The 26,095-nt window shown below is 39.8% G+C and overlaps 1 protein-coding gene across 3 annotated transcripts in view; it reads right to left on the bottom strand.

Annotated features, from left to right (window-relative positions):
- Positions 1–7: 7 nt before the first annotated feature.
- Positions 8–26,095, bottom strand: part of LOC137970524 (uncharacterized) — a 26,220-nt gene continuing 132 nt past the window's right edge. The window contains exons 1-5 of one of the 3 annotated variants that reach the window (XR_011116824.1): positions 26,075–26,095; positions 9,644–9,775; positions 2,388–8,909; positions 2,040–2,120; positions 8–1,726 (exon numbers count right to left, since the gene is read on the bottom strand). The exon at positions 26,075–26,095 is cut by the window's right edge and continues 108 nt beyond it. Coding sequence is in view for 1 of the 3 variants with exons in the window: in XM_068817044.1 (XP_068673145.1) it covers positions 2,389–8,909; positions 9,644–9,698 (6,576 nt within the window). In the remaining 2 variants the exon portion in view is untranslated. The remainder of the gene's footprint in view (positions 1,727–2,039; positions 2,121–2,387; positions 8,910–9,643; positions 9,776–26,074) is intronic. The other 2 variants (XR_011116825.1, XM_068817044.1) reach the window with 2 other exon arrangements.

The following is a 26,095-nucleotide window of genomic DNA, read 5'->3' as shown; positions in this document are numbered from 1 at the left end:
CTCTTCCTAAAAACTGTGTATCAATATTTATTTCATCATCATCATCATCATCATCATCAAGTCTACTTTTGCATCAACATTTGTTTTGCATAAAGGAAGCTAACAAAACCTGTACCTTGCTTAGTTCGCATTTTTGAGCGTTAAAATAGTTTGCGATCTTATGCTTCTGTTACACAGTGGTATATTTTTTACGTCAGCCATCTAGATACTAACCCCGCCGGACAGAAATAACTTCCGCGAACGTTTCTATTACAAAGCTGTCAGACGCTCAGAGTGCACGCTTAAACTTGTGGTGAAAAGAAGTTGTGAGGGAACTTAAAAATGATCAACATGTCAGCCTAGAAGCCAATATTTCTCTATTTGTTGAACAATTTTATTATAAAGAATTGCGATAAAGTTGAAAGTTTAAAAATTAAAGCCATCTTGGTTAAAAGTTTAAAAATGCGACGACGTTTCGACGTTTGTTTAACATCATTATCAAGTCAATAATGACTGAAATGAGAACGAATATAAATGTAAAAGAATTCCTAGTAGACATGAATAACAATATTTTCTTCAATCTTTCTGGTTTAGTACTTTGCTGTCTTTTCAGGGGGCTATTTACCTAAGACTTCTACCATGGCACTACAATGATATACAATACCAAAACAATATTGTGTACTATTAGAGCTACATATTACGCAAAGACAACTTGAATCTCCCGGAAGACAAAACGCAGCTCTGTTGACAATATGGAATAAAGCGCTGTGTTACTGCACTACACACGAAAGCAATGCGTGTCTATTTTTTCTAAAGATTACAGGAATTTCTTCGTTCTGACAAATGATTAATAGGCCGGTAGCCAGGTTTTTAACCTCAGAAAAAGATCTTTTTCGTCGTATGAACGTGTGAGCCAAAGGGCCTCTGCTGGTACGACTTCTGGGTGACCCCTTTAATGGTCTTAATGACCCCCGATTGAAAAAATTGCCTGGAACACAACTCAGTCCCTTCTGTTTTTGAGTAACACGTACCACAGGCAAACCAGTGTACTCTCATGGAGCGTCTAGTTATATAGGGAAACCGTTTTTTAAACAATGTATAAAGTAAGATAAACATTGATTTCACAAAGTTTCAGCTGCGTCTGGTAATTCTCGCAGACCACAATGCATTCAAGACTAAAACTATAGGCCTTTATGGTTATGGAACAGAATTTCAGGCAACCTAAAAAAAACTATTAATCAGTAATTTCAAATCACTGAGGCAGAAAATCCTTACTAACACTAGTCTTAAGAACCTCAGCGAATGTTAGCTATAATTTTACGTTGCACCACGGATTTTCTTTCCATTTATTTTTCCGTGATTTCAGTTTCACTATCAACATTAATGTATCACAATGAAATTCAACTATTTTTTCTTAAATTTCCTTGTTCATTTTAACTGATATGTATAAAACGCCTATCCACCCAATGAGATGTTTGCAAAGAATAACATACTTTCATTTAGAAAAGATAAATCCTCGGAGATACGAGCGAAATCATTAACATATGTTTTTTTCTTTAAGTGCCATAATTGAGACAAAATTCACGCCGGAGTGAAAGTCTGATGTGTGACCTCGGTGACGCTTTGTACAAACATCCTGTACTTTGTTATGTCATTCCAATAGTGGGCTTGTGAATAAGATTTCTGCTTCCACTTGTTTTGCCTTTTCCATCTTATTATACATACCCTCCTGTAGTCTTGTTTAGTGCTAAAGAGAAAACACAATGCTTTTTAATTAAGACTACGCACAGATCGATACTACACAAAGAGAAGTCAAGGAGGTTGCTTTAAACCAACTTTAGATTTCAAAACCTGATTTCATCATTTCTCTCTTCAAATGCACTCGTAAGACACTTTTACTGTATGCCAAATCTTGCTGAAACTATTTTATGCGTAAGTGATTGGTGACGGAAGGGATTTATTTCGTAATTTTTCTTAGTTCAGACGAGAATCATTAAATACACGATCGCCTAAGGTTCAGGCCTATTCAATGTTAATAGCACAAACAATCAGTAACTCACACTTGTACTTAAATTTTCTTGATCCTCCCAGAAGAAATCGTGACTAGTCCAGCTTGGTTTATATTCTCCTTTAGCCAGCTGCTGTTTGTCAAAAAAGATGTATTTGGTCTTTTTATCATCCCAAAACCCAAGGTCGCTTTGGCAAGGACAGACAGGAGAAACAAATAACGTAAATTTTGTAAGATGTCCTAAACAATTCCTACAGTGCGATGGTCGTCTTTAAGCTTACAGGAAATTCTTCAGTTAAACTACTTCTGCTTCATCAAAAGCTGCCAATTTTCTTGGAAATAAGTAAATTAATTTAACTTAAAAGGAAGGATAATTTGCAAATGACTTAGTTCTATTTACCTTAGAGACTTTTCGTTTCCATTTCCTCCAGCATATATTGAAGCGCTTCCTTGGTTCGAGACTTTAGTTTTACAGAGGAATCGCACAGTAGGTTCTCTGTCAAATTCAGAGGATTCTCACCACGAACATTTTTCATTTCTTTCCATTCAAGGGGTTTGTACAGGGAAAAAAGTTTCTGGAAAGCAATCTTTGACATCGAAAGCACACAGTGATGCAGGGCAGTGTTTCCCTCTTCGTCTTCACTTCGTACATTAATTTCTGTCCCCCGTCTCATGAAGGTTGGAATGAATTTTGACTTACTTCTCCTAACCGCTACCGACAAGGAAGACATTCCTGGAACCAGTCCTGAAGCAGCTTTGTGGTTTCTGTCAAACTGACGTGGGAGAGTACAGTTTAGGTCTACTTTTCGTGCGACTATAAGATACTGCATCACATGAGGACTCATTGACGGAATTGAGCAGGCTTTTAAGAATGCGGTATAGCCCTTGATATCCTCCATCTGCAATTGCTCAATACTGAACTGCTTGAGACGAGCTTCGATTTGTTCTGTGGTGAGGTCACCTTCCTTTTTGCATCTTGTGTACTCTTTCCAAAGATCAACAATAGCTCTTGTTACTTCGCTGGTTCCCTCCTGGTATTCCGTGCTGTCACTGACACTGTCGTAACTTTTCCCTTGCATGTTTTTTTGGCTTGGGGTAGGTGTATTCTGCAACTCTGTTGCTGCGTCTTGTAAGGAGTACACTGAGATAGAAGTAGTTTGGCTGCTGTCGCTTGAGCTAGCCCCAAATTTCAATTTTTCGATTTGTTCGTCGACGTCGGGAGTCACTGCGACTTCAATTTGTGCTGAATCACTTGAGCTCCCTCTGTCAAGGCAGGTATCATCCTCCCAAAGTTTTCTTTTTCTGTTCGTTGTCTCCCTTATGTCTTCAAGTATACAGCCACCGTTTTTAATCTCGGTACTGATCCTTGGACCTCTGTGTGCAGTTGACTTCAACTCTTTCTTTTCATTTCTTGGAACCTTACAGCTCTCTCGATCTAATTCTCTCATTAGGACGTTTTCCACATCGCTTTGTATTGCTGATGCTTTCCTGCTTGTATTGTAATTCTCAATGTTTGTAATGTTAGCAAGGTTAGCAAGGTCAATTTTCTGTCGCTTGTATGGGGATTCAGGAACAGATGAACTGATGCATGAAGAATCGGTACTCCAGTGGTCAGATGAGACGCCAGTTGGTTCCCCATCCATAACAGGCCCATCATTGTCAAACAGTGTTCCACCTGAGTCGACGTCCATTGCTGTTTCGCTGTCGTGTGTAGCATCATTTTGCTTAAAGCATGCCTCAATCAGAATCCACCGTAAACTATGTCGGTTTGGGTCGGCGGCAGACAAAATTGCGAATTGAGCTTTTCTGTCACTCATTTCCGAAAAAAGACAAATTCCATTGTGAGTTGATACGCTTTCCAGGGTGAGGCGAGGCCAGCGTTCGATCGCATCGGCCGTACTTATGATAAAGACAATCTTCTCTTTAGTAGCACAAAATCTTGAGTTTAGTTGCATCATGCTCGTTGTGGTTCGATTTGACGCACAGTAGGACGCAATAAGGACTGGAATCTCATTCGTCTGCGCTTCCTCCGAATAATCCTTCGCTTCTAGTTGGTCAACAATTCTTACTGTATGTAGTTCGTCCACTTGATCGTCTCGTCGATCATACCCAAGGTGGCCTTTGAAACATTTATCAGGACCAGCTTCTTTTAGAAGATTTCGAAGATGCTCCAAGATAATACGTTCTTCCAAGTCTTCGGTCAGCTGGCTTGAGGATGGGCGATCCTGCAAGACGCTTTCTCTCCTCCATTGAAAGATACTTGGAAAAGAGAGGTCTTGGATCCAATCCTTGTATTGAACTTTTAGAAAATGGTAACGGTTGCATTTAACAACCCACAGACCAGCTTTGTCGCAATCATCATTGAAGCGTAGGTCTTCCCAGCAAGGCCAAGGACGGTAAAAAACTTCCTCTTTCACCGTGCTCCGAACATTCAATAGGATCACAGCGTACACCTGGGTCTTTGCGAATGAGTTTCTCACTCTTGGAACACTTCTTAAAAGTCCTAGCACGCCATAGCTTCCATGGTGCGTTTCGGTTTCATGGTGGTTTTCAGCGAATATTTTAGCAGGACCTGTGTAAAGGTACAGTGGAAACTGTTTTGCAAAGTTACCCTCTAAAGGGTATGGACCCTGATATTCTCCAAAATTGGGCGGCATTTCCTTTCCTTCAGCTATTTTCTGAAGATGGCTTAGAGGCTTAAAGAAAGAACAACGTTCCATCTTAATCACGCCATTGTCATCCCTTAAAACCTTGGCATTTGATGGTGTCTGCGTGCAAGAAGAAAATGCTGCTTCGGACATCATGGCGACGTTATCATCAATGACAAAAACGTACTCCAGCTTTAAGGCAGACGCAATTTTCTGGATGAACAGCCTAGCATATCCAATGCCTCCTTCTTCTGGTCCTACTTCACAACTGGGCAGTTCTTCAGGCAACTGAAAAATGGCAAGAACTTTACCCCAAGTGGCTTTATAGGCCTGAAACTTTCTTCTGCGAACCACAGCAACTTGCACGCAAGTGATCACCCGATTCTCTTCTTTCATTACGTGGGTGTAATTAAGAAGACACTTTCGTGGATCATCTCTGTGCGAAGGGTGAAATATCCAGTATGGCAACGTGGGAACATCGTTTTCCTGTGGTGCCCAGCTTCCCCTGGAAAGACTTTGTTCAGCTGAACCAATGTCACTGAAGTGTTTTCGGAGATGACTGTAGGGTGCGCGGCTTGCCGGTATCGAACATTCAACACTTACTGACTTTCCATCCAGGTCCACCAGAATAGTTTGCAAGCATGGTTCTTGACCTTGGAGAATTCGCCCACATTCCGAGCAAGTTTCGAAGTGATACCAATGCCAAGCGCGCATGTGATGTTCGGAATCGGTCTTAAGGTAGTAGCGAGAAGACTTGAATGGTTGCAGCCCAACACTTTTCATCAGAATAAAAGGATTTTCCTTGCAGTCATGCGTATAGAAGCAACCCCCAAAGGAGTACTTTCCCGGCGCCACAGGTTTTTCCAGGAGGCTGGGAGCCTCTTGGATTGTTTTCCAGTAGGGATACTCCCAGTTTTTTGCTTCTGTTCTTTCCATAGATTCATTAGCCTTTATCTCTTCTGAGGAATCACACTGTTTGTAGTAGTACAGGAAACCTTCATCAAAAGAAGAAACACTCTTGGATGGAATGTCTTCTCTTTCAAGGATATCTTGTCTCAAGAGTTTTATAAGACATAGATATGTTCCTGTTTTTCCAATCTGAGGTTCAGCTTGGAGAAGGATTCTGTTACAATGCTTTTGCGTGTTTTCGTGGTCATAGCTATCCTTATGCGCTTCATAGTCGTTCCAGCGAAGTGAAGATGCTCTCGTGCTGTGGCTCTTGATCATGTACCTGTCAGGTCTGGTACATTGAATCGCGCTCATAGCTGGAGACCTTTGCAAAGATTCCTTAAGCCTGTTGTAGAGTACCCGCCCAACCAACACATAAGGGATATCCTGAACACGTGATCCACCGATACGGACATTTGCATAGCGGCACATTCTTCCAAGCTCTTGGACTACACTGGAAAGAAACAGTGGAGATCCCTCTTTGAATTCCCTGCTACTGTCGTAGTTTAGCCGAAGATCGAGGCAATCAAAACTGTGGGGGAATGTATCTCCCATACGACCTTTATCCACCAAAATTAGGATGCAAGCAAGATTTTCCAGGTCTTCATACTTCGTAATTGACTTGTGCACGTGTTTACAATTCATACACTTCTTGCGGCCAGGTTGTAGTTGGAGTTCCTTACAGCAGCAGTCAAATTTGTACTCACAGTTAACGGGCTGCAACTTAACAAAGAAAGGGCTTGCCGATTTCATCAACTGTTTCTCGATCTGGATTCCGCCATAGTCTCTTATGACTTCAAAACGTTCTGTTAGGCAGGATATCCTCCTTGCCAATATTAAAGTGCGGAAAAATTGATTTGCTGTCTCCATGCTCTTTGCTCGCACGATCTTCATCTTGCCCGATCGTCCCTTTCCGCTTTGGATCAAACTCTGCACTAAGAAACTTGTTTCATTTCCTTGGACATTGCAATACCAGGTCTCAACCAAGTTTTGGCCGCCATTTTGCTGCAGGTTTTGTCTGATTTCATCGATGATTCCAGCTTCTCGTATGCTTCGAATGAAATCTTGGAAATCCTGCTGTGAAAGATACATCAAGCATAGGACAAAGGAGAAAAGGACATTTGATCCCTTGTCAATGGCGTTTGCCTTTCCTTGTTTCTTCATTCTTGCAAACTCTTTAATGTCCTCTTTGAACTCCGTTTTTGCGTCGTTGCAAATCTCTCTTTTAACTAATTTGAATGCTTCAGGATGGATGAATTCACTTTCCTGCAGTTTTGCGTCGAGCTCTCGCGTAAATTCGCAGAGCTTGTCGTCGAATTCCTTAGCAGGTGTTAACTGTACGTCTTTTGCTAGTGCCATGCGTATTTTGTCGCTGGTGTCATAGACGCTCGCATGAAGAACATGATAGCAATACTCTGCACACAGCAGGGCGTCAATCTTGAAGGATGATGAATCGGCCTTGAGCTTTTTATCTCTTTTCATCTTGTCTACGATCCGTTGAAAAAACGAATCCTCTCTTATTTTCTGTTCCTCCATAGTGTCACATTTCATAGTGCTGAGATAGTAGTTTAAACTTACATACTGTTGTCCAACCGAGCTGACTTCCGTCGGCCCATACTGTTCCAAGTAGAACTCGAAGGAAACAGTAGCTGCATTGTTTCTGGATTTAATGATAGTCACACCCCCTTTCCTTTCAACTTTCGCAACTTCTAAGGTAACCAGGCCATTGTCATGAACTGCCAAATAGTGATCTGGTTTATCACGACAACGAAATGCTACAACGTCGACGCCAAAATCCAGCTTGACTTCAAACTCCACTGCTTTAGATGGATCATTGGTGGCTTTTAAATCTTCTGTTATTGAGAGGACCCTTTTCTCACTTTCCAAGAACTTAATTGTCACAATACCATGTCTACCCTCAACAATGAATTCTGTCGCGTCACATTCAGAAGTTGTTACAGTCATAGGCTTCTGTGATGCTACTTGTAGATAGCGATGCTTTGCGTCATCTCCAGTGTACAACGACGATTTAAGTTTCATCCGCATTCCTCTCTCAAAATTTTTTAGCTCAACTTCTGACCAATGGGCAACGTGTAACTCCACTTCTTTGGAGGTTTGTTTAACGTTTTCTAGGAACGGCTGTGTCCCCAGTACCAAGAGATCGCCAGCTCTGTACTTGCTTTCACTTGTCGTAGTGTTGTCACAAAGAACTACACATCGGACTTCAGGAAGGCGAGAGTTGCTAGTGAGGAGATTAAAAGGAGTTGCAGAGATCTGAACCACCACCACATTTCTTGGTGAGTCGTCCTTGCACCATTCATTTATGAACAGATTGTGAGCAGATGACTTTCGTGACTTATCCTTGGTGATTCCCCAGTGGCACTCATCGGCTATGACAACAAAGAGGGTTTGGGGGTTTTGCTGGACAGCCAGCTTAAGTTGCTCGAAATACCTGTCATTCTCATCGCTGCGAACATACATAAACATCCTCTTGCAATTGTTTGCATTCGGTTCTTTACGAACCTTCAGCTCTTCTTTTGGCAACACACCTGCATCTGGATGACGAATCCTTTTCTCCGTTTGATCGCTGAGCATTCGATACCTAGCTGTGTAAACCACAAAGTCAACATCGTTGAAGACATCTTTTAGCCTTGCAATTTTGTGATAATGCCACATAATTGCATTGATTCGCTTCTTGAGGATATCTGCCATCTCTATCTGCGACGGATAATAGCAAGGTTTTTCCGGATTGGCTTGCACTTCTTCGACGATGTCTTCTTCGTCCGAAGGGTATCCCTCCAGGAGGATATCCTCCTCCTTCTCGTTGTTGGACTCCTCTTCAGCAGCTTCTAATTCCTCATAAAGCTTGATATCAGCATCTATATCTTTCCTTATCTCTTTTCGAATCTCTCCATTTGGATCTACGTCTTCGTTCACCAGAACGGCAATACTTTCAATGAGGACACTTTCACTCGGTGGGTAAAGAAAAATCTTGTGCCCATTGTTGCGGAAATTTGAGCAAACCTTGCGCACTTTTACTGAGAAAGCTCTGTCGTCACCAAACCATGTTTTTCGCTTTTGGTTCAGATCTTTTAATTCATCCATCAACTCTGGCGTAGCCTGGAAAAGTCTGAACAAATGACCATCGTCTCTGAGCGTGACTGCATCCACAATTTCCGTCATGAAGTCCAAAAAAAGGGATTCAGTCATTGAGTCCGGAGCTGACCAACAGTGCCTTTCATAATCGTTTAGCTCGGGCAGGGTTGTCCAAAACGGATTGTCTGATGTCGAAAAATTAACGACCACTGGAAGTGTATCCTCTTCACCTGCAAATATTCAAGTTTGGGACAAGAAAATCACTATCGTGGAAAAGTAACTTATTAGAATATTAGATGTTTATCGTTTAATCGTACCTCGGATACCAGAGGCAAGCTTAGGTTTTCATTTTCTTCAAACAAGCCTCCAGAGGTAGCAAAGGTGATACAAGTAAAAAACTCGTGGATAAATCCAAATCCTGAGCAGTCATGAAACTAACAGGGACTCGGCCGTCATAATTAACCATATCTTCGGCAACCACCGATTTACAGTCAATAATCGTTTTATTTTCTCAAACGTCGGACGATATAAAACTACCTAGCTTTACCAGACATCGTCTTGAATATATAATCTTTACCTTTCCCTGGTGCTAAAAAACCCAGGTTCATGAATACATTTTCTTCTAACACCTAAAACTAAGAGTTTGCAGGGCCACAAAAATCACAATTTGTTAAAGGGGAAATTTTCCAGATCTAAGACGCTCCCCGTTAGACTTAACAAAATAATTTATCATCTCAAGAGAGAATCCACGACACAGCAAGCAAGCAGGAATCGTACAGGAATAGCATGGGCTCCCACGCTTGGCGGGTAGTCTGGGTAATTGCCAACTTCACCCCAGTAAGGGACACGCAGTTCCAGTCGATTAGACAGCAATCAATGAGAGATCCGGACAACATTAATGAGTCCTTTCGAAACATTGATACGAATCTACAATATGCAACCCCTGCATCCACTAATACCCCACCGTTCGCTTGCATTTCTTCATCGATCTCTTGTGCGTCCGAAGGATATTCTTCCATGAGGATATCCTTCTCCGTATTGGACTCCTCTTCAGCGGCCCCTAATTCCTCATGAACTGTAATATCTTTTCGAATCTCTGAAGGTAGAAAAGATAACACAAGTAATAAACTCGAGCATAAATCCAAATCTTGAGCAAAATGATAGGTTATGAAACTAACAACTAAAAGGACTCGGTCGTTATAATTAACCATATCTTGGTCAACCATATATGGTCGGTCGGTCGGTAAATATACTGTAGAACAGATGACAATACTCAGCAACATTGTGTGAGGGAGGAGGGGGGGGATGTAAATTCTTCCCTGAGTAGGGGTGTGTGAAAATGAAGGTGAATAATTTGTGTCAGTGTCTCAACAGTTTTGTCCAAGACTGTAGCTGATATCGAAGCAGTATGGGCTAGTGGTTAGAGCGCTTGACTTGAGATGCGGAGATCCTGGGTGCGAGATCCGTTCTCACAACTCGATGAATTTGATCCTGCGAGGTAGTCCCTGGTTCGACTTCTCAACTGCACTTGTAAATAGCCAAGTGGTTTGCTCCAGCAAGTTGAGATTCTTAACAGTTGTTGTTACTGTTCTGTTCTGCCGTTTCGTTAAATGCTTTCGTTGGCCCTGAAAGGCCCATATGGGAGTGGTCAATGACGCATTTAAAAAAAACGCTTACCGATGTAACACTAACTACTTGTAACCACAGGGTGCAGAGGAGTTTTATTTGGACACCATGGAGGAGGCCTAAACACAGGTAACCCAGGCTCACTGTGTGTAGGTAAATATAGAGAACATATGAGGCGAAGTTTAGGTCTGAAAATTTGCTAGAAAATGGAAATAAAAATCGATAAAACTTACCATGTGGTGAGCTGTTGTTGTCTTTAATACTTACACGAAGTTTCGGGAAAAATGGTCTCCGTTCACCTTCCTTCATATTATAGTGACAAGGTAGGAGACGGAAGCCAGCGTAGGAACTCCGATCGACCCAAAACAAGCACGATTGCTTTCGTGAAAATCGAATCCAGTCGCTAAATAAACACGCCAGGCTCGTGGAACATGAATTTCTCTAAACCATGAATCCACTGAAGCATATCCAGGTAGCAACGCGAAGTCACCAGACTCCGTAAAACTTGTAAGTTAACCTGCTAAAATGGTGGCCAGAAAGCGTTGTACTCGCGAAGTGCCCAATTCAAAATGGCACTGAACTCGGGACGCCTGGTGACGAGGGGAATATATGTCTCCCTGGAGGGAGGGGAGTCCCAGATTGCTCAGTGAGTTTTGTTTTTAGCAATTTGAGACTCCCCTCCCTCCAGAACTTATTAAACTCGTCACCAGGCGTCCAGAGTTCAGTGCCATTTTGAATTGGGCACTTCGCGAGTACAACGCTTTCTGGCCGCCATTTTAGCAGGTTAACTTACAAGTTTTACGGAGTCTGGTGGCTTCGCGTTGCTACCTGGAGATGCTTCAGTGGATTCATGGTTTAGAGAAATTCATGTTCCACGAGCCTGGCGTGTTTATTTAGCGACTGGATTCGATTTTCACGAAAGAAATCGTGCTTGTTTTGGGTCGATCGGAGTTCCTACGCTGGCTTTCCTACCTTGTCACTATACTATGAAGGAAGGTGAACGGAGACCATTTTTCCCGAAACTTCGTGTACGTATTAAAGACAACAACAGCTCACCACATGGTAAGTTTTATCGATTTTTATTTCCATTTTCTAGCAAATTTTCAGACCTACACTTCGCCTCATATGTTCTCTATATTTACCTACACACAGTGAGCCTGGGTTACCTGTGGCCTAAATCGACGGTTTCCCTCCCTTTCCTCTTTTTCTTGTTGTGTACGATCCAATAAAACGCCTCTGCACCTTGCGTTGTAACCAGCCTAGATCCATTTCTCTGACTGTCGCTAAATATTACGGGGCGTTTTAAATAATGAGTGCACGAGTATGCGTCGTCCAGTATATGTCATGATTACATTGCTTTAGATCAGTTGGCTTCTAGGAAAGGTCATAATTCTAATACGGCCTTAATGAACTATATGAGCCAATATTAAAAAAATACCATAATACTCTTTGTTTGTCCCTCCAAAATTTTGCATAAGCATTGCTTTTATTTTCTCTTGGGACTTATAATGATCCCAAGAGAAACTGATGGAAACAATGCTCATGCAAAATTTTGGAGGGACAAACAAAGATTATTATGGTATTTTTTATATTGCCAAATATAGGTGCCACTATACATGGCTTAGCTGGCTAGATGGTGGTGCCGAGTTAATCAGGGTTTTTCCACCTATGATTTTAGTAAGCTATGAGGTTCTGTATGACACTCTATTCTCTATTCTTCGATTGCACCTGAAGTCACGGCGGTGGGAATTTGACTCTATTATTATGTAACATTTGAGCTACATTTTTCTATTGTTTTGGCACCAACAAGGCCGTTATATCACGTGAGGGCAATCAAAGAATAGTAAACGGAAACAAGTTAACATCAAACCGTATCTTATTAACTGGCTTATAAGGTAAAAAGTAAAAAGTTGTAGTTGAAGAAAGCCGTACTAAAGATGTGTCTATAAATAACGGCGTGCCTCAACGGAAGGTCTTCGGGCCAATGCTCGTTTCTATATTTATTAATGATGTCACAAGGCTGTAAGGCCCAATAAGAGCTTGTTGGTCAAACTTGCGGACGATATAACGCTTACTGCATACCGATTCATACAGTATAATAGCTGTGATGCTTGTGACATGTGCCACATCACATGTGGCTCTGTAAAAACAGCACAATATCGAGCTTATCAACGAATGGATTTGTCCTAAATGCCTTAGGTCACGTCTACCTTTCTAAGATATTTCTTTAATAGATGGTTCATTACCACCCTCTTGAGACACAGATAAAAATTACGATGTAATATACAGTTGCTGATGGACGAAGAAAAGGAGCTAATGTTTTCGTCCGCCAACATGGCGGCGATGACGTAACATGAAAACCACCCATAGTCCGGTTAAAGTAGGCCTGTCCACAAATATCGCAAAAAATCGCCTACATGTTTCCCGACATTCTCGAAAAAAGCTCTAATATGTCGTAAAATTTCCTTAATATCTCATGAAATGCCCCTAAATATCTCGAGATATCTCTTGTTGTTTATACGTTTTTCAGGGTCTATTTAACAATTATTCACGGAAGTGGAGGTGAATAGTACTTGGATAATCACCTCCGAGTTAGCCAATCAGCGCGCGCGGAGGGCTCTATTCACTTGTGTGGTATATACTGATTAACAATTATTCTTTGAAATCGAGGTAAATATTCGGCCACTATTCACCGAGATTGAAAAAGTATATTATATGCTAAGTCCTTGATTTTCCGTCCTCCTTATTGAGTGCCTCCTCACGCTAATGACAATGCTTCTTCGCTTGAATGAACGTTTCTGTGCGGCTATTGAACAACAAATTACAAGGTGTACATTGAACGGTCTTGCCAGACCCTCTGATCCCTACGCTATGGTCTACAATTGTAGATTTACATCGGTAACATCTTATCGATATCAACTGTAACAAAATAAAGTTCTAACAAGGAGCAACGAACAATGAAGTCTTTTGCTATATATTTGCATTCAGTGACTTGCAGAGTACATTCCTCTGAAGAAGACCGCAGAAGGCGGTCGAAAATTTAGTTTTAAAGGGAACCTCCACTCTTACCACAGAATACGTTTAAACCGAAAGAAATTATCTTTACAAACAAACTTGTTCGAAATTTGTTGTTAAAAAGTGTTTATCAGGAAAAGTGAAATTTAAAATCGATTATTTTCACTTTCAAATTTTGCGGGCGCCCCCATCTTGAAGAATTGTGACGTGTTACGGTTGCCCTATTGTTCGGACACAGAGAGCTTTTGTCTAATAACAATAGAGCAACCGTTACACGTCACAACTATTCAAGATGACAGCGCCCGCAAAATTTGAAAACAAAACTAGGTGATTCTAAAACTTGTTTCTTTCGGATACGAACGCTCTCTTTGAAAATATTTTAGATTGACTTGACTGTAACAGTTATTTCCTGTGATTTAAAGTTATTTTTTTGTTGAAGTGGAGGTTCCCTTTAACGTTTTTAGATGTTTTAAACCCCCTTGTTAGTACTTAAATTATGAGCAAGGATCGCTCCAACAGTTTTATGTGACAAAATAGTCTTCTTCGAAAACTATCACAAATCGAAAACGTTCATTTGAATAGAACAATGTAAAATTTACTGGTTTAGGAGTGTAAAATATTCTAAAAGCACCAAGGACACTGGTCAATGTGACGTACAACTGAAAAAGGACAAACAATGATAGTTACTTTTGTTTCAAAGAAATGGATTGTGTTAAAAGGCTGTCACGAGAAAAACTCCCTTGTAAATTCATTGGAAAATTAGTTCCTGATGGCATACCCTATTTTGTGAAAAGAAATATTAATGAAACAAAATGAACATGAATGAAAAGATGGGTTGTTTGTCAGAAATACCCCCTGTACACTGTACCTGTTATCTTTCACCATTAGTATTCACTGAGGCAAATTTCAACCACAATCATTGACTAGAATTTGGTAATGCACAGTCTGTGCAAAAGAAATCTTTTGTCTCGCCTTAGGACCGTTCCGTTTAATTTTTCTGAACAAGACACCTGAAGGTGTTTAAGCGGGATGTATTCGTGGATGCCAGGATTATTTTGAATGGCCTTGCCCAGTTATTATGTCCTCCCAGAAATGGAAGAGAATCAAAGCAAAAAAGTATTTTTGACAATGAGTGAAGTTGACTCACTTCATGAGTAAATAAAGCAATTTACTCAACATCTTGAGTTAGATTATATGTACTCACAACTTGAATTAGATTTTCAAGTTACTCAACATAGTGAGTTGGAAGTAACTCATTATTTGGCTGTGTCGAAAAGTGGGACGCGGACGCGGGAACAGGGGACGTAGGGACACGGCAACGTGAGGACGTGGTGACTCGGGGACTCGACTTTTCATCATATTTCCCAAAATCCTATTCTTTTGATCGTACCTGCGTTGTACCCCAGATTTATGTTCCTTGTTGAATGTACAATGTGAAACAAAGGTATAGTGAATATATATAGTATAGTTTATTACTCGTCTTCAAAAAGAGGTGACTCTCATTATACTACTATCAAGTTACACAGTGGAGTAATTTAGGTAAAACGAGAGGGCAATTTTTTTTCCATAAAAATCCTTGTTTATTTGACACAGGCAACATGAACGAAACATTGGTATGACCTTTTCTCAGATCATTTTACAACTCCCCTAGTATATTGAGGCTTGAATTTTAATAAACCCCCAAGCAGATTGAAAGTACTAACTTCATTATCTGCATCCTAACCTTTTCATTTCACTCTTAGTTGTCTGTGTCACGTCATATTTCTTGACTAATGACGTCATAACGCTTGTTGACATTGGGGAACGTCTACCCTAAAAAATTCCGTCAACGTTTTTAAAGCAACAATTAACGTATAATTATACCAATTAATATGGCATCGTTCATTTTCATTGTGACTAAGGACACTTTGACCTGTTTTTTTATTTTAAATTTAATTTCCCGTTTCCGTTAAGATGGGAATATAATTAAAAGGCAAAATGATAAATCATCGATAGGAGTACTAGAGCAAGGAACAAAACACGTTGTTATACCTCCCAACTCAAATACGTTTTCTGATTGGAGGAGAACGTGTCACGTGTCATTGGTCAAAACTTCATGACGCCCTAGGGCGAACAAAACTTCATGACGCCCTAGGGCAACAACAACTTAAACTTTCGACTCACACGTGATCAGGTCGTGCACCTTTGAAACGGCGGCAAATCTGTACGCCAGCCGACGTCAAGCAAATAATTTTTATCTGTGTATTGTTCTATTTTGAGTTGGGAGGTACCTCGACCTCAATGTTTCCCTCGGCTTCGCCTCGGGGAACATTGAGGGTCTCGCGGAAACAAAACTCACTGTTTCCCTTGGGGCCAGTCATTAAGTGCTTATTGATATAAGATGACTTTTCTATCCTTGTTTCAAAAAAAAGATTTAAATTAGCCGTTAAAAAATCAAGTGACACTTTTCACATGAAGGAGCAAGTAGAAAGCTAATTATGCAGATTGAATAAAGGCTTCCTCTTAAAACAACCAGAAGCTCCAAAAAGCTTACAAAGGGTTGCCTGTGGTACGCGTTACACAAAAAAAGAAGGCACTGAATTGCGTGGTATTGAACTGCAGCGTTCCAGTTCAATTTTTCAAGTGGGGCGTCATTTAAGACCATTTGAGGGGTCACCCACATGTCGCGCCAGCAGAGGCCCTTTGGCTTACACGTTTAATTATTTTGTAATTTCCTGTCCCATTTTGAGGTCTTTTAGTTTTTTAAGCTTTGGTAATAAATTCAGTTTAAAGATAACAAAACTAACTACAAATAGCTCTGACGGACGTTTTCTAGCATGTCTTGCAGTTGCACTAAGCAAACGTTTATTGCACACACTAAGAAAGGACTGAAGGTGTTGTTTCCGCTTCATAATTCCTCTTCTTGTTGCCAGGTCAAAACATTGTTTGGCTTTGCGTTTGCACCAGAAAAAGACAAGCCAAAAGACAGATGAAAAAACTACGGGAAAGAATGTTAATCGTTCGTCGTTTTCAGAGTAAAACAACGTACTTTTTTGCCCAGAAACTTCCGTCGTTGGTTTTTCAATTTTGTTGTCATATTTAACTGACTGTTTAGATTTCATCTGTCGGCTTTGACTTCAGGGTGAACTACTTCCACAATCGAGAGGTTGAGTGGCCATGTAATTGAAAATCTAAACAACTAGACTATGAGATACAAAAACAGACTTGCGAAATATCGCAAATCACAATGCCGACAAGCACAAAAGCAGAAGAAATGGTTAAGTAAATATGAAGTTTGTTACTATCTGAATGTTTTTGGGTTAGAGTAAAGGGATATATTGTCACGCAAATTATGTAATTTCATGACATTCAAAAATTCGCTTCCTTGTCAGTTCTACCGGCTGATGAACAACAGCGCTGCAGACGCCGAGACTCAGTCTTGCCAAAAAACCTCGAGTAAGTCCCTTTTGAAAAACATTTGTTTTCCTTGATATATCCTTTTGTATGTGCTTGTGTTTTTTATCTGTGGTCTTAAATTTTAATGCGCTGGCAATGCTAAGACAACGTTTCCAGAAAGACCATGTTAACTTTTGAAAAATTTTAATTACCGTCAAATTTAATTTCTTTTTTTTGCAACGCTTCAATTGTATTTGTCATTTGCTTTCATTTACAGAAATGTACCAAATGGATTGAACAAATTAGCTAACACTGGCAGATCTGAACTTTGTTTTACATAGAGAACCATTTCAGGATTATCGATCGTAACTGGATTGAGAATTTCAAGCCGTGCTCTCTTCCAATAAAACAATAAGTTCATCCTCTGAAATCAATGGTTGATTGTAGCTCTGAAAAAGCGTATCTCTTGTCTTTCTTAAAGAAGTCATGATTCAGTATTAAGAAAGAAGACAAAGAATCAAAACTGCTGTACAATTAACTTGCGATGCCGTAAAATCACTGACGCGACATGCTTAACACAAACAAGTCAAGCCACAGACGCCGGTCTCGACCCAGTTTCACCTCGGCTTCTTGGCGTCCGTGTTGACAAAAACGTCACGTGCTTAAGCTCTCTAATGACTTTGGCACGGTATTCAAACATCGATTACAGAGAAGAAGTCATAAGGCTTAAGTATTTGCGTAACAATAACAACAACAAACGCTGCAAAGTAAAATTTCAGCTACAGTGTCAGAGCAATGGGTCACTAGGTCTTCTGCTTTGCTTCACAGTCGAGCTCTGTGACGGGCGGCGAGAAGCACTTTTCGAGAATCTAATTTTTGAATTTCGGTGTGTATTTCGCTGGTACTTGAAAAGCATACAGATGATGCAGATAAGCAACTCAACTTCATTTTTACGTTACGATGTTCTCCCATTTCTCAAATTCTCTACTTCGAAAATGTGTCGCCGCATCCCCGAGTCCCGACTTCTCGTCCCCGTCCCACTTGTGGTTTTGTTATTCAAATATGCCAACCACAGGAACAAAAACCCCTTTGTTTCAACAGCCAATAAGGCTAGGTGATGCCAATGATATCTTCGCTATTGGTTAGAAACAATAGATTTTTCTCAACATGTCACAAAATGGTCAAACGTTTCGCTCCCGTAGGAATGAACATGGCCCATAATGACAAGGGTTAATACTTGGGTGGAGTTAACTGCCTGATGGGTTCATATATACTACTACAGCTGTTGGAAAAAAACACAAAATAAAGTGCACGCAAAAATCCCGAAGAGTAATCTTGGTATCATTTGATCAATAAGGGAATAACATGACTTTTTTCGGGAATATTGTTTATTTGCGCCCGCGCAGTGTCATTTGCGGCCCGAGCGCGAAGCGCGAGGGCCTCAAATGCGGCCCTCGTGCAATCCCCGGCAGGATTGTGCAAGATTACAAGCTAAGTGAATAACGAATTCAAAGTCACTTCAAATCATCATGTAAGTGTTGATTGAACAAGCTATTAAAGAGTCAACTCAGTCCAGTGAACTTATTTAAAATTACCGAAAAAATGCGTAAAATCGTCTATAAATAATATGCATATCACAAAGTTGAAGCAAGAACCAATCAGCCGTAGGGCTGATAATGCATTAGCAGCCCGCTGTCAGACTTTTGCGGCCCGCTGAGCGTGTTTTGAAGAGGCCGATTTCCTATTTGGCCGCGTATATTGATAATAATGAGTTTTATTAAGTCAAATATATGAATACATCAAACCGAAGATGGCTCGTCAGTACAGATTTCCTTGAAATGCCGAAGTCAAGGAACCGGGAACTTACAGCAGGGTGTCCAGCGGCATGTTTGTTCAGAAAAATAGGAAAATTGGAAACTCAGGATTGAAAAAATAGGAGAAATAGTAAACTTTGTTATAAAAAATAGGAAAAAATAGGAGAATCAATAGTAGTTTGATGGACAAAGATAGCCTCCTTGCACCCCATCAACTATCCCAATTCACCACTTTAGCCCATAACCTGACAATGAATGAACATGAAACGACAAAGGGTGATTTAGTGGTCATCAATCATGCTTCCCACCTCTGTCACCCAGGCTCAACTCTGGCCTGGGTCATATGTGGGCTGAGTTTCAGTCCATCTCAACCTGACTCCGAGGGTTTTTTTTCTCCGGGTACTCCGGTTTTCCTCCCTCCTCAAAATCGACTCCCAGTCAATTACATCTGGCTGGGTTTGCGGTGCTCCGAGATCACACATGGATCGTATGCCGGCAACCGTGGGCGCCTTCACATGCATTCGGTCCGATCCCGTTGAGCCGGTTGATCCGGAAAAGCCCTTGTAGGGAGCGGTCAACTAAGAGCACATTTACGTTTACATTTACAGGGGAGTATTTCGGTTCTAAAAGTTCTTGTTCTTTATATCTCTTATTGTGACAACAATATCAACAAATTTACTTTGTTTAAAAGGATATTACAAATAGCCAACACAACAAATCCAAAGTAAACACCATGTGTCATCATAAAACGACTGCTCATCCTTAATTTGACTTTCTTCTCTTTAATAGCAGCAATTTCTGATTCTGTGTGTTAACCACCTTTTGCTTTTCTCTTACTGCTTCAAGCTTCCTCTTCGCCTTTGCCTGACTTGATTTTGCTGTTTCTATCGTGAGACATGCAACTGTCATACCTTGTGAATCATCCTTTGAACCAGACGATAGGGCAGTCTGTAACTTAACTGTACCTTCTGACAGAAGCTCAACAGCTGTTTGCATTTCTTCCATTGCCTCCTGCTCCTTTCTGTCTATGCTGTCTCCCTTTTCTTTCAAAAATCTGGTCTTTTGCGTTAGCTTCTCTTGCTCTCTCTTCTTTCATTCCACCTATTCAGCTTTCACTTTCTCTTCAGCATGCCTTTTCTTCTTCTCAGCTTCCTCGTCATCCAGCCGCTTTCTATAATGCATATGCGCAGATCTCACCGCAGTTAAAAGGCCATCTGTCAGGGGAATTTTCTCTGGTCTGCAGTTCTCAGGATCGTGAAATTGGACAGCATCTTTCACAGTTCTAGGGTCAACAATGGTCCCCTCTCCAAGAAATGTCCGTTCTTGTGTCACAATACGGCCATTCACTGAAAGACTTCTTTCTGACTCAGCATTCGATTGCGCAAGAATAAGCCCTGATTTGACAATTTTTGGAAGAGCTGAAAATCGTGGCCCAGTTCTACCAAGGGTTCTAAGACTGAATACAGCTCGCCAGAAATAGTCAACACGTTGCCCTTTTTCTAACTGCTCAACATCTTGGTCATCAGAATAAATACGCGTGATAAAAGTGAGCAAGATTTCAAAATAACTACATTTATGGATAACAAAATGCTTTTTCGATGGGTTTATTCAGAAGATCGTCATCATGTTCAGTTGAACATAGTAAAGTGAACTATATTACTACAATCAGCGACAAAATTAGTTGTGTTTAAACTGTTTGTTTTAATTGTAAAATAACACAAAAATATGAATCATCCTCTAAATTATTGATAAGACCGCCCCCCCCCCCCCCCCCCCCCCCCCAATTTGCCTATTTGCACCTAAATATCCTGGGAATCACGCTACAACATTGTTTGGGGGGTAGGAGACGAATTGGACTACCTAAGAAGGCTAAAAGATAGAAGAAATGTGGCATAGGCGGTAGAAATGGTCAATGTGCCAACAATTTTGTCGCTAATTGAGGATACATGTGAAGTGGGTGCACAAGAAAAATTTATACAAATAAAGTAATTATATACTGCTTGCTTTATCCTGAATCTTCGTCTGAAACACATAACTATCATTTCATTTTCAATTCTGTAACACACATTGGCTTCACCAGCTAAAAAATAGGAAAAATAGGAGGTTTCATTTAAAAGATAGGATAAAATAGGAATGCGCTAAAAAGATAGGTAAAAAAAGGAAAAAATAAGAACTGGACACCCTGTTACAGGGTTCGTACACTATTTTAAACCAAAAATTCAAGGACTTTTCAAGGACCACATTTTCATATTTCTTTTATTTACGTCGAAGAATTTAGCCATGAAAATAGTCTGACAATAGGATTCTTGCTCATTTTCCGAAACTAGCTGGGAAAAATTCGCTTCTGTAATTTTCTTTTTTTACTAATTTTCTTTCAGCACGGCATAAGGACCTGAGATGCTTGTGAAATATGGAATTTTGTCAAAATTCAACCAATTGCTCCAGATAAAAGAGCGCGTCCCAAAGCGTCCAATTTACTATTTATTTTAATTGAACCTTTATCTTTAAAATAATACAGGTTACAATCATGGAAAAGTAGACTACTGCACGACTGATGTTCGCGTAGTTTTATCAGTCGTGCACTAGTCTACTTGACTTTCATAAATATTGTTCAAGCATTAGTTAAAATAACATGGCGACAAATACACTGGGGAAAAAATTCCAGGCCGGCAAAAGAATGGCACATTTACTTCCGAATCATCATGAAACGTTAAAGAGAAGTGAGCGGGAGGATGGAAAAGCTCTCTAAAAGGTAGCTGATGATCGAGTAGTGGCTGAAAGTTTGGAAAACTCGAGGACGAACCGTTGCGTAAATTTAATGGGGCTGCTTTTTTTTTTTTTTAATGTTTTTATAACCCTACGAACTTAAGTTCAAAATGAATGCATGTTTTTGAAATTCTTTTCTTTTACTTTCGTGAAAATAGAGCAGTATTTTCGTCCTCGTCCGCTTGAATAGTGCGGACCTGCGTGGAAACAACCAGCGATTAAATTTCACAAAACCCACACTCCAGAAGACAAGCATGACGGCAATGGAGAAATATTATACAAAACACTAACCAAATGAAGATGACGACTGCTTAAAACTTCGTTGCTGTGCTCGAGAAAGCTTTGTTTTGGGGTAAAAACCTTTCATCCCTTCAACGATCGATCCTCTCTTGGGTTCCAGTCCTTCCCCGACAGGTCACGCAAAACCGTGACAAACGAAGTTTTCCAAGAGCTTCGTAAAATCACATCGATTTTACTCCCTTGGATCATCGGTGACCCCTATTTTTTAAATCATGAATCACTTACTCTACTTACTATCTACAAAATATGATAAAATGAAAAAAATCTCACCGTAAGAAGTTGTCTTTTTTTAATTTTCTTTCCTCGTGTCATCGAGTTCCGGTAATGGTTGCAACGGATAGAAGTTACGAAAAAGCTCGCCCAGGATGAACTCTACTGTTTGCGACATCCCTAGAGGCATGAAATTATCTTAAAATCCCACCCCTAAAAACCTATGCACGGAAACCTTCACTCTAACAGTTTATTTTTAGGATTTTCGATGGATGAGCAGATGAGGCTACCTTTCGTTATTATGACCGATTTATCGAAATTAAGGCATTTTCCACTGCCATTTTCTCCGAAACAAAGTCGGTGACCCCCAATTTTTTTTATTTTTGGAGTAAGTACTTTATGACCTAACTCTAGGAGAGAAATGAAGAAAATCTCACCGTAGGAAGATTTTGGCGCGAACTTCCCTAAGCCTGGTGAAACTTGTATTGAAATCTACGGAACAGAACCCCAATACAGCAAACCCAGAGTTTTAATGAAATCAGCATTATAATAATACGATTCAGATCAGCCTCAAGCAGTTAAATGACACTAAAAATGAAAATCACAATGATAAGCTGTGGCTGTTTTCACATGAACACCCACCACGATGAAACCTCTTATTTGGATTTCCAGGACACTGTATAATTTTGAGTCAATTTGAACATTTCTGAGAACTTTCTGGTGGATTTTATAATTATTATTTCTTAATTTAACAGGAAGAATCAAAGCCCTAAAGGACTGCTGAAAGTCGGTACAATGCTTTTCTTTTCTCCTCTTCAGTTCGAAGCCTGCAGTCTCCAGGAAAAGTTCACATGGCTGCTGAGAAGCATATTATTTGCACTTTTGAAAAAACTCTGGTTGAATCAACTCTTGCTTAGTTGGCAACATATTTTTTTCATGTATAATAGTTATTATTCTTCAGGCTTAACAAAATTAATTTTTGTTTGTATCTTTAAAAGTGCATTTTGCAGATCCAGGATAGGATTCTGTAATATCGTTTGTTAATTCACTTCATGACTTACAGTTTAATGTTTCATCTGAGGTCACTGCGACCAGCTAACAAAAAATCAACTCCTTGTATGCAGCATAATTATTATTTTATGGTTTGTACTAATTTTCGAAGGCCTTGAAAAGCCCTATAATTTTAGATTTTAGATTTCAAGGTCCCTCCAAAAGCCCTTGAAGAGAAGAAATTGCTGAAAGTGGTTGAAAACTGCTTAAATGTTTGCTTGGATGGGGCAAAATTAGATTATATCATCTTAACCCTAAAGCGGAAGCTCATGACCTTGAAACGTTTAACCCTGGTTCAGAGCTGAGGTTTTTCAAGTTTAAAAATCTCCTTATTTGGATGTAACATAGCTTCAATCTTATTTTTGTCCATATTTGGGCATAAAATTGGTGCCCTAGAATCCCCAGCTTGGTGGAAAAGAGTTGCAAGTGACATCCTTCAAGGTCATCACCTGTACAAATCAGCTAGATCTAAATTTGTCTAAATTAGCTCTAGCAAAAGTCTACCAGATATTTTCTACACCTTTCCAAGACAAATCAAATGTCTTGCAATTCTAGCGAATGTCTTGAAAGACTTTTCGAGTGCCGCTTCACCTGTTTCTCAATGAAAAGTCTTTAAGTTTCATCTAGACTATACCTTGGCTAGATCTTGAGGTAGTTCTTCAGGCTAGTAATGATCACATGCACAAGGCCACATGTTCTGAGGTATCGAGTTGCCGCTCAGTTACCATCCCTTGCTAAAACCACATATATGTCACGTATACCCCTACACATAGTACCCATATGTCAGATGTACATGTAGGTCACATATATGCAATATATATGCAACATGTATGAAACATATAAGTTACATATATGTGAAATGTAGGGAATTGGAACCATGTATAACTTGCATACATGTATGACACATATGTGTCGACATATAGGTGACATATGTGTTGCATGTGTGGGATTTTTAATTAGCTGGCTTCTATAATTATAATAATTAAAGTGCTTTTTCCAATTTTAAGGCATGTGTTTCTGTGTATTCAGTTAATCATACAATGAATTGATATGTATTAACATTGCTCTTCTTTCGCATATATACTCAAGAAGTGGATATAGATCGTTTTAATTTATATTGTACATGTTAGAGGTTGAATGCAACAAGAAGCAACCGCAACCTATTTTGAAAATAATAACACCAAAGGATTTTACTGACAAAATTTGAGGATCCTACATGCACTTGAATCTACCCGGCCATCAGAATTCTAAATTTTGCCATACAATTGCTTGAGATTTACGCTCAGTCAGACATGTGTCTGTGGGAAAAATTAACTTACAGACAAATGTAAGGGAAATTGAAAATTTCGTTGGGCAAATTCTAGTGCTGGTAGGATCCGCAAATTAATTTTTGTCAGTAAAATCCTTTGGTTAGCAACTTCAAGTTTACCAGTCACAATTTTTTCTACATTCAAGGTTTTCTCAAGTTATTACAACACAAATTCTCATGGAAACACTGTTATTTCAGACACGTTTGCGTACCAGTCAAGATGGCTTCCAAAACCGTGAAAAGGCCTGAACTTAGTCTAAACACGGGAAAGTAATTATTATTCCTTCTTTCCAAGAACCATAATACTGTTGAACAGATTACCTGCAGAGATAGACTAAGAACTAGTACTGACTGTGGAGTCAACTTCTCTCAGTTCAAAGTTACATAGCTACTTCGACGGTTTTTGGCGCCATCTTGGCTGGGGGGCAAACATGGCTAAATTTACAGTAAATGGAAACATGGGATTTTGCCCGACATTGAACCACTGTAGCGCCGCTACAAAGAGACAGATTTCCAACTTTTGCCGCTACTTTAAATAATTTTATTGATATCATTCATTCAACTGAAAATAAGGCCATTAAGGAAGGCATGACGTCCGTAAATTCGAATAATAAATCTTTGTATGGAATCTTGAAAATATGGTCGTTGTAGCCTAATCCTGGGCTTCTGATAGGATGGGGAAATAAATTAAAGATTATGCAGAAACTGTTGGCCATATTATGCGTAAACATGCGTTGATTATGCGGAAATTTAAACAATTTATAAAACTAATAATTAGGCGCGTCCAATGTATTCACACGCCTATGGTAAATCAGGACTCGAAATTTGTGACCAATACAGTCACATTTGTGACTGAAGTTTTTCCCTTTGTGATTAAAATTTACAGTATTAGGAGTTGCCAATTTGCGACCAGCTTTCAACGTCGAAATAAAAGGGTTAGCAGTTGGCATTTTTCCACAACTTTTTCTGAAATAAAGAATGCAATAAAAAATTATCTCGTTTCTCGTCATGAATTTGTTTCAATTTGGAGATATGGAGCAAAATTGTAATATGGTCGGACCGCTATCCATTTCCTCGATCATTGATCATTTTCAGCGGTTTTATACACATATGTATTGCGGGCTCCTATTTTCCCTACAAACACAAATGATACAAGTTAACTTGCACTATAACTTGGACCTAAATTTTCATATATCTTGTCGCAAAATTCGGACAGGATATTTTTTAAAATTTTGACCCCACTGAGGGTATTTGTAATTTATAACACACGTTCTAGTCTCCAGGCTCATTGTGGCAAAATGCGTGGAAACTACTTGCGACCTTTCATCTTGCGAACGAAGTAGGGTGTTTTCTTCAGACTATCTTCAATGTTCAGGAAAATAAGCTGCTTTATCACTAATATCAGGCATTTCTTCTGTTAATGCGGGAAATATCGTAATTATGCGGAGCATGCAGATTTTAGGGAATTATGTGGAGCCGCATTCCGGCAGCTGCCATGCTAATCTGTTCTTTATATTTCGAGAAATTAATCTCTGTATAAATGTCTTTTAAAAGACACTATCACTGTGGAAAACCGTCTATTTTTCGCGGTGCTACAGCGGTTCAAAGTAGGCCAAAATCCCATTGATTTACTGTAAATTTATCCGTGTTTGCCCCCGAACCAAGATGGCGCCAAAAACCGTGGAAGGGTCCAGTGAAGTATCATTACGCTTTTTATGTTTCAATACTCACCAGTTTTCATATATGCACTTTACTTAACTTGGATACACTTCTTATTTAAAATTTAGTACTTTATTTATCCAGTTGGTGCGATATCTGTGAAGATTTTACGGACGACTTCATGAAATTGACGATTTACACTTGCATATGTAGTTGTTGTTTGAAGGCAATAACTTGAAAAAGGCACTATTCTCATATAGTTAACACTTACCTTTTTACTTGAGTTGTTTTA

This window comes from Montipora foliosa, chromosome 9, assembly GCF_036669935.1.
Source record: "Montipora foliosa isolate CH-2021 chromosome 9, ASM3666993v2, whole genome shotgun sequence".
In the NCBI taxonomy this organism is placed as follows: Eukaryota; Metazoa; Cnidaria; class Anthozoa; order Scleractinia; family Acroporidae; genus Montipora; species Montipora foliosa.
This window is presented reverse-complemented; position numbering and strand designations above follow the sequence as displayed.